At 35.3% G+C, this 14210-nt stretch overlaps 1 protein-coding gene across 4 annotated transcripts; it reads left to right on the plus strand.

Moving 5' to 3' along the window:
* The first annotated feature begins 4671 nt into the window (after nucleotides 1-4671).
* On the plus strand, nucleotides 4672-10129 carry LOC109059594 (GATA-binding factor 6-B). Of its 4 annotated transcripts, none has more exons than XM_042717807.1 (7): nucleotides 4672-4797; nucleotides 5554-6456; nucleotides 7429-7595; nucleotides 8623-8748; nucleotides 8896-8983; nucleotides 9093-9193; nucleotides 9404-10129. In XM_042717807.1, the coding sequence occupies exons 2-7, from the start codon at nucleotides 5607-5609 to the stop codon at nucleotides 9569-9571; spliced, it is 1500 nt and encodes a 499-aa protein (XP_042573741.1). In that variant the 5' UTR covers nucleotides 4672-4797; nucleotides 5554-5606; the 3' UTR covers nucleotides 9572-10129. The 4 variants fall into 4 exon arrangements, with proteins under 4 accessions (XP_042573741.1, XP_042573743.1, XP_042573744.1 ...); XM_042717809.1 differs by lacking the exon at nucleotides 4672-4797 and adding an exon at nucleotides 4799-4922; XM_042717810.1 differs by lacking the exon at nucleotides 4672-4797 and adding an exon at nucleotides 5057-5191.
* The last annotated feature ends 4081 nt before the right edge of the window (nucleotides 10130-14210 follow it).

The raw sequence follows: 14210 nt of genomic DNA on the forward strand, positions 1-14210 counted from the left end.
TGATTGAAAAGAATTAAAGATTAACAACTACTACTATTACTACTAATAAAATTTAACATCATAAAAAAAAAAAACTTTATTAGGAGAAAGACATGCGTTTATAAGGACACAGCAACAAAACACGATATCACAAAAATAATATAATAAAAATAATTCGGACATAATATGACAAATGGTACAAATTATCAAATAATAGCATCCCCACCATCTTAGGACAAGCCATTTTGGAGAATGTAATTAACAATAAAATAACATAAAATAAAACTAAATAAAAAACAATTGTTACTGTTTGAATACATACCAATGATGACTTTTTTGTTTTTATTACTGGTACAATTATCAGTATTAAACATATTTTCAAGTGTAGTATCATTACAAACAACTGACATTGTTTTTAAACAGTTTCTTTGCGGTATTGATTTTTAATTCTAGTCTTTGAAAACTGATTACTTGGATTCACTTGAAACCAAACTGATGGGTTCTGGGGCATCTTGCCCATTTGTATGAACAGTATGATCAAGATGTTCTCACACTACCCTGTGCTATTTCAGTGTGTGCTTGACCATTGAACTTTTCATGAAGACCTCGGAGTGAAATCGATATTGTTTAGCCACTGTGGCCTGTGTGTCTATACCCACTACTACCGCTGCCCTCCAAAAATAAAAAGCAGTGAAGCTAACGTTCTTTGGGCCAAGTTGTTTTTTTCCATACACCATCCAATCAGCCTCCATCCTGGTGGGCTGGGCTGTGTTTTGTCTAGGGGGGAAGGCAGTTGGGTGGTTACAGACTGCGGCTTCCCGGAATCAAGCTGTTTTAGTGGCAGAGTGAACCGCATTTTTTTTTTTTCGGATGTCGATCTGCCTCGTGCTCCAACACTCAGATCTTGAGATCTGGGCAGTCAAGCTGGTTTGTGTGACTGAGTGAAATCGCACACACATTAATCGCATCACATGTTAATTGCGGTAATCTATTTCAAGATTATTTGGAGTATATTTTACAAAAAAAGATGAGTAAACTGTCTACTTAGCTAATCTCACCATTTAATTCAATTGTTACTTGCTGTTTCTCCTGTACTTATTTGTGATAGTTACTAGAAATTTCGGAGTTATGTAGTCAGTGGCATTTGTTTTTCGGAAGTTAAAATTCTACAGTATTTACAAGTACAAGTATTTCTCTTGTATTGTTTCTACAGTATTTAGTTTTTGAGCCATTGCACTACCTGCAAAAGAGTGCCCACCAATGTTGTTTTCAGTGAAATATCATACTTTTGTTTAGCTAGAAGAGTTTGAATATAGCACTTTTACAAGGTTTGTTTAATATTATTTTTTTTTTTTTATTTTTTTTCACTGAAGAAAAAGACATACAACATTGTTCCTTTGAACTTCCTCTACAGTGCTTCTGTATTTTTACTGAACTAACAGGGTGTGACTGAAGATCTGTGAGAAGGTTGTTAACACGTTTACTATCGAGGCCTCTCCCACTCGCCCCCATACATAAACTATGACACACACACACACACACACACACACACACACAAAGGTTGCTTTTACACCATCTCGTTTAATCATCTACTATTGCAAACAGCAACATACTGTATATGCCTCTGACTGTCCCTCTCAATGGATGACAGTCTCTGACTTCTAGCTCAACTGGAGAAGGCAGTGCCAGGCATAAAACCATAAAATTTGTTAGAAACCATAACTAAATAGGCTAAATTTTAATATAATTGGAAGGAGAGGGAAATACCAGTGTCAGCCTGACAGTCTTGAGATTTTAAAGCCATTTATATTTAATTCATAGCCTACATCAGACATAAACTGAGAGATTTTTGTTTGGTATTCAGCATATTTTTTATTAATATTTAAAATTTGTGGGACACTAATAAGCACTGTGGTGACTTAATGTCCACAATGACTGGTCTTCCAGAGGAGAGGCCAACACCCTGTCTTACAATATATTACCAAAGGTAATGAGTATTTGATCACTTCATCATCATTCATGTGACAAAAACTTTAGTTATGTACAACACAAAGCAAACCAATCTAGCAATGATTGGTCTACAAGAAACATTGTTTGAAGCAACCTGATGAGCCATGAGCAAATTTCTATGAGGCTGACCAATCGCAAACATACTTTCTTTACTCCACTGAAGCTGTCTAATCAAATAGAGATAATCTGATGGCACCATTGAATTATGATCTTTTTCTAGATAGAAACCAAACTAGTTAAATTATTCTGTAATTGTAATTATCAAATAATATATGGATATATCTAGTGTTTCATTTAATGTGTACATGACTGACTTGTCCAAGAAAACAGTTTAAAGGGAATACCAACAACAAAACACAAACGAATAATAATAATAATAATGTAGAATTAAAATGATAAAGCTGTCGCTAAAATCATTGATCAGTGCTACTGGATTATGAATCCATAATGGCACAGACATTGTGTCCCTACTGTGTTCGTTGAATTTGTTTTACATTGTGGGGTCAAAGTACATGGAGACAGTCTGATAAAGACTCTCTTTTTAGTGGCCTAGCATGCAATAAATAGGCTAGTTTGAGATATTTCATATATATACAGTGGGAAACCATTTATTCCCGTAAATACTTTGCAACACTGTGATTTCGACACCGGTGTTCAGTTTTTTTACGTTTATTTTGATCGACGGTGACGTTAAATTTGCTTTCATTATTTCAATGAACAGCAGTGATAACTGTGATATGTCTGATGTGTTTGACAGCTGCTCACTACTCTGAAATACGTTTCTCACATACTCGCAATATTTCATATGCAAAAATCAATGAGAAGCTTTACATTACAGTTCTCGCTTTAGCTCACTTTAGTGCTTCTGTAAGGTAAACAGGCCTGATTTAATGTGATGTGTCTTACTAAAAAAACGTTGTTGTTGTTAATGATGATGATGGTGATGATGATGTATATTTGTTTGTTAACAACAATGCGACTTGTTTATTGTATTTGTTTTAACAGTTTTAATTAATGGAAATACTGCGATTAGTTCTTAATAAGATTAATATCTATATCTTACATTTCTTTAATTCTAAGCCAAAAGTTCCGTTTTTTTTTTCTTATTTTATTTTAATTATTTATTTATTTATTTTGTTGGTTTCTCTAAATAAAAGAAAGCAGACGATTTTATTTCTCTACGCCTTTGATTATTATTATGAGACAAACACACATGTCAGATAACTGCAGGACAGACAGCAGACTGACAAACGGATCATGCATTCACACTTGCTCCTAAACTGACTGGATATAGTATGTACTACATTATTGACAAACACTCCAGTTGCAAGTGACTACGAAAAAAATGTTTTAATTATCTTTTTACATTGCATAGTCATTTTTTCCTCATATAGTGACAAAAGCGATATTTATTTAAATAACAATAATTTCTAAGGAATTCACTGTCCGAAACACATCATATAAAACAATAAAATACAACTCTTTCTTTCTTTCTTTCTTTCTTTCTTTCTTTTTTTTTTGTAAAGCATTTTTACAACGGCTTCAGATACCTGTGACACACATTGTTCGGAAATTATATCGTTAAAAATAGGCTATACCAACATATAAATAAATATAGCCTATCTTTTTATTCATAACATACATGAGTATTTAACTCAATTGTGTAATAACAACTCATAACTCAAATAATAAAATAGTTCAGTGTTGGTTATCGAATAAACTGAAGAACAAAAGAGTCAGAGACCCCCACGACTTAAAAATGATTAATCTAATTGGCATCCTCCAATACTTGATCAGGTCACAATACAATGTATATTCCGCTTGAATTAATTATCAGCTGTTCAAAGTGAAGCGTTCAGTAATAGACTACCTATTGCCCGCTGAGTGTTTATGTAAGATCTCCTTCTATCCTAAACGATGCCCCATCGTCTTAGATGAACTAATTAGCAACGACCCTAATTTGCATAGCACAGATGAAGTTCAACATCAAAACAAATAGAAGAATAAATTATTTCATTGTTCTATTTTTGTGATTACCCTTACATTACACAAACGTTTACACAAAACACAATTAAAAAATAACATATAAAATAGTATTCCTATAAGAGCTTGATAGCTTACCATTCAGTTTTGGATACGGATTTAGTAATCGAAAAGGCATTTTGCTCGTTTACATTTTCAAACTGTAATATAGGCCTAACACACACACACACACACACACACACACACACACACACACACACACACACACACATATATATATGTATATACAGTATATACTTTATTAAAAAAAAAAAAAAAATCTGCTATAAATTAAACCGACATTTTATGCCGGCGTATTAGGCTACTTAATGACACCATTTATGAACCGTTTATAGATTATTGCTTTAAATTACAATTTCAATCAACTTGTACTTGTCTTTTAGGGAAAATATATAGGCAATTTTGTTTGTCCGAAAAAAAAAAAAAAAAATAAAAACAACCAAGACAATAAAATTCCGCTGAAGCATTTAAATATGTTCCGTCCTTTTGAGAAAATGTAGTCAGATTTGTAAGACTCGCATTTTCCGTTCGAAATCAAGGACATCAAAACTAAGTAAGGTGGAAAGTGAAGAGCAGCACCCCTATCGAGCAGATGTGTTTGCTCAAGCTGGAATCCAATCAGAGCCTCTGAGCACAGGAGGCGCCTCCTCTCTTAAACATCGTCACGAGTGAACAGAGAACTTTCATTCCTAATAGTTCTCCAAGTCCTGCAACCACATAACCGCTGGATCCTGCGAACACCAACTTATGGCAAACCACCAATAGGTCAGTGGTGACTCTTTTCTTTTAACATATTCTTGTCTTGCCTATAAATGTCTTCTCCAGCTCTTGTCAAACCTCCGGTCTTGGTGCTGTTTTCGATGCCAGCTGAGGAGAGCCTATAATTTCGGGTATTTTTTTTCTTTACCCTGCCTCTCTCTCTCTCTCTCTCTCTCTCTCTCTCTCTCTCTCTCTCTCTCTTATCTTTTGTGGGTCTTATCGAGTGGTTATCTCTTTTCTGCAAAGACATATTACGTTTTGTTTCCTATCTGTTACGTTGTGTGTGTGTGTTTTTTTTTTCTTTTTGGTAATTATGATGAGGCTACATCAAGAGGGGGGACGGGCTCATGACACGGATGGATTCAGATCTTCAGTGTTAAGCCCTGTATGGGCTGTGTATGTGCGTGCGCATGTGTTAATGTGGAATAGTGAAGTTGTGTTCATTGGTCATGCAGCTTAACTTTCAAATTTAGAACATTACAAGATGGCAAAACAATTATGAATGATTCGAGAAAGTTTGTAGGCTACCATTGCGCGCTTTCTGAAGTGAAACTGTTCCACCGCGACAAAAGAAAAAGACATATTTGTGTGCTTACAATTCAGTAAAGATTCGGAGAAACTTTAACAGTTGGTTATTTGCTTAATGATTTGAGATACTCATCGACATTTATTATCTAAAAGTAAAATATTTTCGTCTTTTTTCTAATTTATTATTCTCTATATACCCCAACGTTTCTCAAATTATTATGTTCTCTTTTTCAGTGCACTCTGCCTCTGTATTTTCCACATACTGTGAGATATAAAAGGGATCCTGGATGGACCTGGGTGATAACAGCTGGTCCATGGTCAAGCGCGAAGTGTCCAGCAGCAGCCCAGGGTCTCCGGCTGAGCAGTATCTGAGCACTGACCGGAGGGACCGGCTAAGATCACCGGCGCCGACGCACCTGGACGCGGTGGGAACCCGTCGCGCCGAGGGCAGGCCCCTACACTCCTACGTCCACTTTGGCCATCCCAACAACGCCCTGCCCAATTCTGACGACGTTACACTCTTCACGGATTTAGACCAGGGCAACAAACTCATCATCTCAGGTGGGCACACCAGGGAGACGCATAAGGGAGGCTTAATTGTGGACCCTACAGACATGTATCAGACCCTGGCCATCGCCGCGGCCCAGAGTCAGGCCGGTTATAACGACACGCCATCGGCCGGTTACATGCACTCCAACCCTAATTCTCCCGTTTATGTGCCGACGTCTCGCGTTGGAACAATGATACCTAATTTGTCGTACTTACAACCCAGCGTGTCGTCGCAGCCGAGCCATGCCGTCAGCAGTCACTCGGTCTGGTCACAGTCCGCCCCAGAGAGCCCGTCCTACAGCACTGGAAGCCCACATACCTCCAGCCGTTTCCACTACTCCCCAAGTCCGCCTATGAATAACGGCACATCGAGGGATACCAGCTATACTAATCCTCTGAATGTAAACAGTCGAGACCAGTACCTGTCACGACCCATAAGTGGATCTTACACGAGCCCGTATTCTCCGTATGTTGCACCGCAGCTATCACAGCTACCGGCGGCGTGGCCCGCGGGGACCTTCGAGAACTCCATGCTGCATTCCTTGCAGTCCAGAAGCGCACCGCTGTCTATCAGGGGACCAAACGGAGGTAAGCTACAGCTATTCATCATATCAAAAGTCTTTTTTGACTGTGAAGTACAAAAGCCTCGTTACCCTCACATTTTGGGCAGCATGTGAATAATTCAATTATTATTATAATTATTATAATTAATAATATATTAATGATAAATGTTTATTTATTTATTTATTGTGTTTATTTATTGATGTATTTGTTTGTTTGTCAAATAGCTGTTAAATAATTAAATGTTAAGGCACATGTCATTTTCGGGGTGCAGTCGTTGGCGCCACACACAGATCAATGTCAAAAAGATTTTTAAAGGCAAACATTAAAGTTATGTGATTTATTTGTAATACTTCTATCATATGTTTTTTTTTTCTTTTTGTCTATATATATATAGGCTAATGTTCTGCCAAAAACGGTTATGTTTACCTTCCGTAAACGGTTTCTGTTCTTTAGCATGTAGCCTTTTTGGCGACAGGTGAAAAATACAAGATATCGGACAAATTTTATTTTAATGTAACTTGTATCATTATAGAAACACCAGGTGGAACCTTTTATTTGCTATATGTGCAAAGTAAACGGACTACCTTTTTTATTAAGGATCAAAAATATATTAGGCTGTAGAATATGCAATATATCTGTTTTTTTTTTTAAGAAATAAAAAGGAATGGATCAGTTTACTAATTCTATCGTTTCCAATCAAAGTTCAAATCACAAAGAATTATTACAACAACACCGACGCCATTTAGGCTACAATAATTTTAACAAATTGTCTATCAACGAAGTTTTGTTGCAGTATCTTTTAGTAGCATAACTAACTTTTCTAATAAAGCTTTACATTAGTGTCCATGTTTCAGGTGTACATGTTAATATAATTAATTGCGATTAAAATAAAAATGTTAAGGTAATTACAAGCTGCTCTAAAATAAAAGTGTTAAGTTGATTAGTTGGATGTTAATGTGATGACAGTGCTGAGTGGGAAAACTGTCTGTGTCTCAGATTTGCTGGAGGACATGATGGAGAGGTTGGAGTGCGTCAACTGCGGCTCTATTTCCACCCCGCTGTGGAGACGCGACGGCACGGGTCACTTTCTCTGTAACGCCTGCGGTCTGTACAGCAAAATGAATGGACTCAGCCGACCATTAATTAAACCTCAGAAGCGAATGGTGAGCACCGACTTGATGAACTACTTAACCACTCAATTTCCTGTCTATTTATTTCAAACAATAGCCAGAGGTTATCTGGGAACATCTTCACAGGTCTCCTCCCATAATAGACGCTATTTTTATTGGCGAGACAAGTTTGCATTGAACATTAATTGTTTAGGCTACAAAAAAGAGCGCGCATGCAGCTACCTTTTTATTTTTAATATAAGCTTTTTCTAAATATTTGAGTAATGGAACACCGTTTTTTTTACTTTATTGAGTTATGTTTGCATTGAACTATATAATAGATCAATAAAGTAAATTGGCGAAACAAGTTTGCATTACTCAAATAATTTTAGAGCTAACAAAAAAAATGTTCAGCTACCTTTTATTTTTTAAAAAAGCTTTTTCTAAAAATAAAAAGGTAGCTGCATGCGCGCTCTTTTTTTATTATTTGATTATATATATATATATATATATATATATATATATATATCAATATATATAGTAAAAAAAAAAAAAGAAATAAAAAAATAAAGACTAACAGACTAAAGGTCCAATACTTAGAAATATGCATTTAATCTGCCAGACATCTATTTATAGCTTACATCGATTTCATTTTACCACTTTGGATTAATGACAATGGGAGACTTAATCTTTATTAGTATAAATTAATGACATTGTTATATTGCTTTCTCCAGTCGTCTTCAAGGCGGATCTGTCATGCGCGAACTGCCAGACGAGTATACAACACTGTGGCGCAGAAACGCAGACGGAGAGCCTGTGTGCAACGCGTGTACTATACAGATATACACGGGGTATGCTATATATATATTGCTACATCAATACAAGGAATAAAAAAAAGAGAAATAAACAAAAATACAAGACTAACAGATTCTAAAGGTCCAATACTTAGACATATGCATTTAATCTGCCAGACATCTATTTATAGCTTACATCGATTTCATTTTACCACTTTGGATTAATGACAATGGGAGACTTAATCTTTATTAGTATAAATTAATGACATTGTTAATTGCTTCTCCAGTCGTCTTCAAGGCGGATCGGCCTGTCATGCGCGAACTGCCAGACGAGTACTACAACACTGTGGCGCAGAAACGCAGACGGAGAGCCTGTGTGCAACGCGTGTGGACTTTACACAAAGTTACACGGGGTATGCTATATTAAATTTTGCGTGAAAACAAGATTTGATACAATGGAATAAATAATAAACTGATACATTTAAAATAAACGGGGGAAAGCTACATGTGTCATTACAGTATTTTAAAATCTGATTTTTTTTTTCTTTTCTTTTTTTTAGGTGCCTAGGCCCCTTGCCATGAAAAAAGAAGGTATTCAGACAAGGAAAAGAAAACCAAAAACCTTGAACAAAACGAAGGGATCGTCTGGTATGTTAAACAGTAATAATAAAAACTCAATCAGACAAGTTAATATCTTTCATTTTTAATTCCACTGAGGTTAAATGCAGGTCAACTAACTGGTTAAAATTATTCACAGGAAGTAGTTCTGTCCCAATGACTCCAACGTCTTCATCGTCTTCTAATTCAGACGAGTGCACAAAGAACAGTCCTTCATCAACACAGGTGCCTGTAACATCAGTAAGTTTATATACCCTTATTTTTTTTGCTGCATTTGCATAGCATTAAAATGAGTCAACAATGTGCCAAACCTTACATAGCTAAAACGTTGCTGGTGTTTGAAAATGATTCTTCTGTATGACTCATAAAACCTTATACAAAGAGACCATTTCATTGCAACAACTGGTTTGCATTTTATTTGTCATACTGACATTCTGTGCTTTGATCCAGGTCAACTCTTCGACGCTGGTGGGCCAAGTTGATGTTCCAGGCACGACTGGGTCCATGGTGAAGTACCCTGGCCAGGAGAGCCTGTACACGAATGTAGGCCTGACGTCCACAGCTGATGTGACAACCTCCGTGAGAGGGGACACTTGGTGCCCCATGGCCTTGGCCTAAACCCTGGCATTATGGGATGGGAGCCATTTGCTGTCCTTCAGCTCTCTTGAACGTCCCTTGGCGTTGCTCTTAAAATCTGGCAGGGTATGGGGTGTCATCTGTTTTTGGTCTGTGTTAGTGATCTTGAGCAGAGGCTTGATCTGTTCCAAATACTCCAGTTTTGGTTTCCCCCGTGGAATACTGTACATCCATGATGGAGATGATCTTTTCTACTCTGCACTAGAGGACGACACTTGAGAAGTCTGCTTTAACACACCTTTGGTACTTTCAGAGCACACCTTCTACCACGAATGTTGCTCGGAAGAGTAAGTGGATCAAAAATGATTTCTTGAAAGTAGTATTGTACATATTAATGCTAACGGATACTTCGCCCATCTGGAAAGACAAGGTTGTTAATTGGATTTTGGCGATCTGAAGAGAAAATGTTTGATCTTTCTGAAACTGGAATTGAAGATGAAGTGTCAAGGTGTTCTTTTGAGGAATGCAAACATATTTATGAAGCTACAGTTGTTCAAATGATGCATATATTTGTCAATAAAGATCACATCAAATAGTGTAGGACTGAAGCCTTGCCCTTCCTTTAAAAATCTTTTGTTTCGAGCATGATGTTGTTGCAGTGGATGTTGCTGACTAATCTGCACACCTTCTATGTGAAATAAAAAAAAGAAAAGAAAAGAAAAAACAGCTCTTAGTAGACTGAACTGTTTTGTGATGGTTTAACAGGGTATCAAAGATCACAGGAACTCTCACGAGACTTGTGGTGTTTTGTTCTATTACACATTTTCCTAGAGATCACTATCAAATGAAAATGGTCTAATCAAAATTCATAGTGAAGAAAATAGTTATTTTTTGGAGAAATCAGAATGGCATAAATCATCAGCAAAGCATAAATTAAAGGACCTTTATATCTCTGTTAGAACAAATGGTGCTCGGGATTTCTTTTCTGATGCATTTTTTGTTACAACACAAAACTGCAAAAAAAGGTTTTGCTGCAATGATTTTGGATGTAAGACTACCTAACATGTGACACTGATGTGTGAATGTCAGTGCATATTGCTGTTTATTTTTATTTTTTTACTTCCAGTGTGATACACTTCTGTGGTCACTTCTATAGCTGATGGAGGGACAATGTTTAATCTGGATCTTGCTTTCACAATTTGTTGAATGTTTTAGAGAGAGCAATGTGTGCCAGAATCAATCAGATGTGAAAGTTTCTTGTGAGTTACTATCTAAACCACAAACATAATGCACAATGACAGTAATTAATGAGCTATCTAAAGAGTTTAATTCACTCATGAAAGAGTCGGTCTCAAGTGGTTTTGGCGTCCATGATTTACTGCCTCTGATCTGTTAAACAGTTACCCAACTACAAGTTCCCCGTGTAAACATCTTATGGCTTTGAAATGGGAGATTAAAGGAGCACCAGAAGAGCCTTCTTCAAATGATTACTCCTTAGATCAGCAAAGTAATTCCATGACAGTGACATTTTTGGACAAGCTTTTTGTGTCATAGAGACAATGTGTGAACAACACAAGAAACATTTTGCTATCATTGTGATTCTCAGCCTTTATAACCTCTAGAATTATTTATTTCTGCAATGTAGTGTGTTTGTTAGAGGTATTTGTTTATTTTATTTGAATTAATGTATTTGTATTTTATGGTGTTTTCTTTTTTTTTTTTTTTTTTGTATAATTTCAGTTCAAAATTATTTTAATTTTTGCCATCTGGGTTAAACAGACGTATTTGTTATGTTTTTATCTTGAAATTATTCAAGTTATATTTTGAATTGCAAGGTGTGTTTTCCTTCTCTTTTTTTTAGATTTTAACATTTATTATGGAAGGTTGTTATGATAATTTAATCAAAATGATTTTACTGATTTTATTGTCATCACCAGTCATGAAGCAATTTTTTTGGGGGTAAAAATGTTCTTAAACCATTGACTCTCCCTATGGTTTTCCAGTGTATAGAGTAGTAAGGATGTCATTGTTAGATTTTTTTTTTTCTCAGATTAGTTTATTATCACTGGAACAATAAATAAGAGCCATGACTAAAGTGGTTGTTTTTCCCATCCCTTATTTTTGTTGTAAAGGTATTCAAATTGTTTTAATTTAATCAAGTATCAATCAATATTGTTAAACAACAAAGCCTATCTTTGCATTGATTTTCTAGTCATGTTAAACACTCATAGGCCAGTTGTTTGCTCATGGATCACATATCATTTTGTTTGTTGGTACACTGAAGCTAATTAAAAATTTGAAATTTGTATTTCAACAATAGTAACTTTTCACATATATTTTTATTATAATCACATTATATTACAACAGAATATCAAAATGATGACTTAAAATGGCCAGATCTAAATTTGGGACAATAATGAACATTATCAATGTTAAAATGAAATATTGCGTGACATGTTTCTAGAGCATCTGAAGACTGCTTAAGCCTGAGCCCTGCCCAAATGAGTTATTGGTTTATGTGAACTCTTGACATTTGAATGTGCTGATCTTCGCGTCAAAGTTGCACTTTGATTTACGACTGACTGATGACGTCTCGTCTCCAATAGATTGCAGATCTCTGATGTAATTTCTTGTGCTGTTTGTGATTCTGTTGAATCGAACCAAGACACAGCATGCTTTGACATACTGATACGTCATGTTCACAACACATCTTTTGCTCGAGATCACTGAAAGGAATCTATGCGGAAAGAACAGAGACCCAGAACCAATTGCTGTATTGTTTCTTTGTCATCAATATCTTTTTTTGTAGTGCATCCAGTATAAAAGTTTGTTTCAAATCTTTGTTTACATTGTTTCAAATTCTGTTAACTTTCTGTCTTTAATTGTCAATCCCTTTGTCTGTTTGGCAGTTGCAACACCATAACACCAGCCCAGACTAGTATTTCCACAGAGCAAAAGTTGCTCCCTGCTGCCCTTTTGAACTACATTTGCCCTCTTTGCTTCGGAGAGAAGTACCAGCCACAACATAAAGCTTAATAACTCAGAAACACACTCCATTAATAACAGCTTTGGCACAGCCCAACAGAATTCACTTAGACTGCACTAACGTCACATTACATTCCAGCTCCCTTCTCCTGTCACCTACCGCTCTTTCTTTGATTAAGATTTATTCTTATGCATTCTGGTTATCTTCCCAGGGTGTATGACATATTGCTATGAGGTTTATTGGGGGCTGGGATCTGTGAAGGATTTCAGCAAATTCTTCTCTTTGTGACTGAGGGCTGAGAGTAGTATTCTGTGCCAAGAAGCTCCACGCAAGCGCGGTTCTAGTGGTACAAATTGGTATTGCATATCCAACTGCTTCTTCCAAATTGTGTAGGATACATACTACCAGAACAACACACTGCAAAACAGATCATATTCTTATAAGTGTTTTGTCTCAATATATGTATATGAGTATATCAATATCTCAAGTGTCCAGAGTAAATATCTAAACATTTAGTGAAGAAGCAAAACTGCTTAAGACCTGTTTTCATAGACATCTCCAACAAAGCTATATTTTGTCTTACTGCACTGGATTTTAATTCACTTGTTTTAAGTAAAAAACAGGTAAAGCAGACTGTCAATGCAGATAGACAAAATAAGCAAGATGCAACAATGCATAAAAATATCTTCAAATTAAAAATATATTGTTATATTGTAATAAGAACTAGATAATTATATTATTATTATTATTATTTTTTTTTAGTAATTAAATCTAGAAATAAAGAAATAATCTGGGCATTGTCCTGATATGATATTTGTGCATTGTTAAAAATGGGAATACGGTGCACATTTGGAAATTGGTAGTAAATTTTACAAATAATTTTACAAACACATTGAATTAAATGTGAAAATTTGAAGCAGAAAGACTGAAAAAAAAATATATAGTAAAATATGTTACAATAATCTTTGTTTTATGTGCAACTTTGAAAAATCAATTTTTTAAATAATGTGCGGTAAAAATGTTAATTCTTTTAATGTAAAACTTTTACTTGTCTGTTATGCACATTAGGGTTTTATATTACATCCTGTTGTTAAATTCATGTTTTAATGCATGATATTAGTGTCATGAGTGTTACCATGATGGTGTTTATGTGTATCTTCTATATATATATATTATCTGTGCTTTTAAGGTGATTGTCAGTATATTATAAAGGTAAAAATTGATTTTAGTAATTTGGTATATTAACATTATTTCCATAAATAAAATAGACATTTTTATTACTGTAAATTTCATATAAATTTTTACAACTTAAAATGTTGATCTCTTTTTTTTACAGTAAAATTCTAACTACCACAGCTGCTGTTTTTTACTGTCAATTTTGCATCTAATGTGACAGTATTACTTTCAATATGTCAACACCGAAGAATATTTTTGATTTCAACTCACAGTTGAGGGCAAGGTATTTACAATACTCAAATCATACACAATGCTCTGAATATTTCTGTGTCTGTAAACTTGTGTACTGGTGTGTTTAAGTTTGGGACAAAACGCTGTATTCCTTAAAATAGAATACATTACCTTTAATAAAAGTCACAAATCACACAACTGAGACAATCATCATGAATACTTATTCAGACGAATAAGGAGATTACTAAAAATAGATGGTCTACAGTCAAGCAATCAAAAGTGTGTATG

This window comes from Cyprinus carpio, chromosome B2 (genome assembly GCF_018340385.1).
Source record: "Cyprinus carpio isolate SPL01 chromosome B2, ASM1834038v1, whole genome shotgun sequence".
Lineage (NCBI taxonomy): Eukaryota > Metazoa > Chordata > Actinopteri > Cypriniformes > Cyprinidae > Cyprinus > Cyprinus carpio.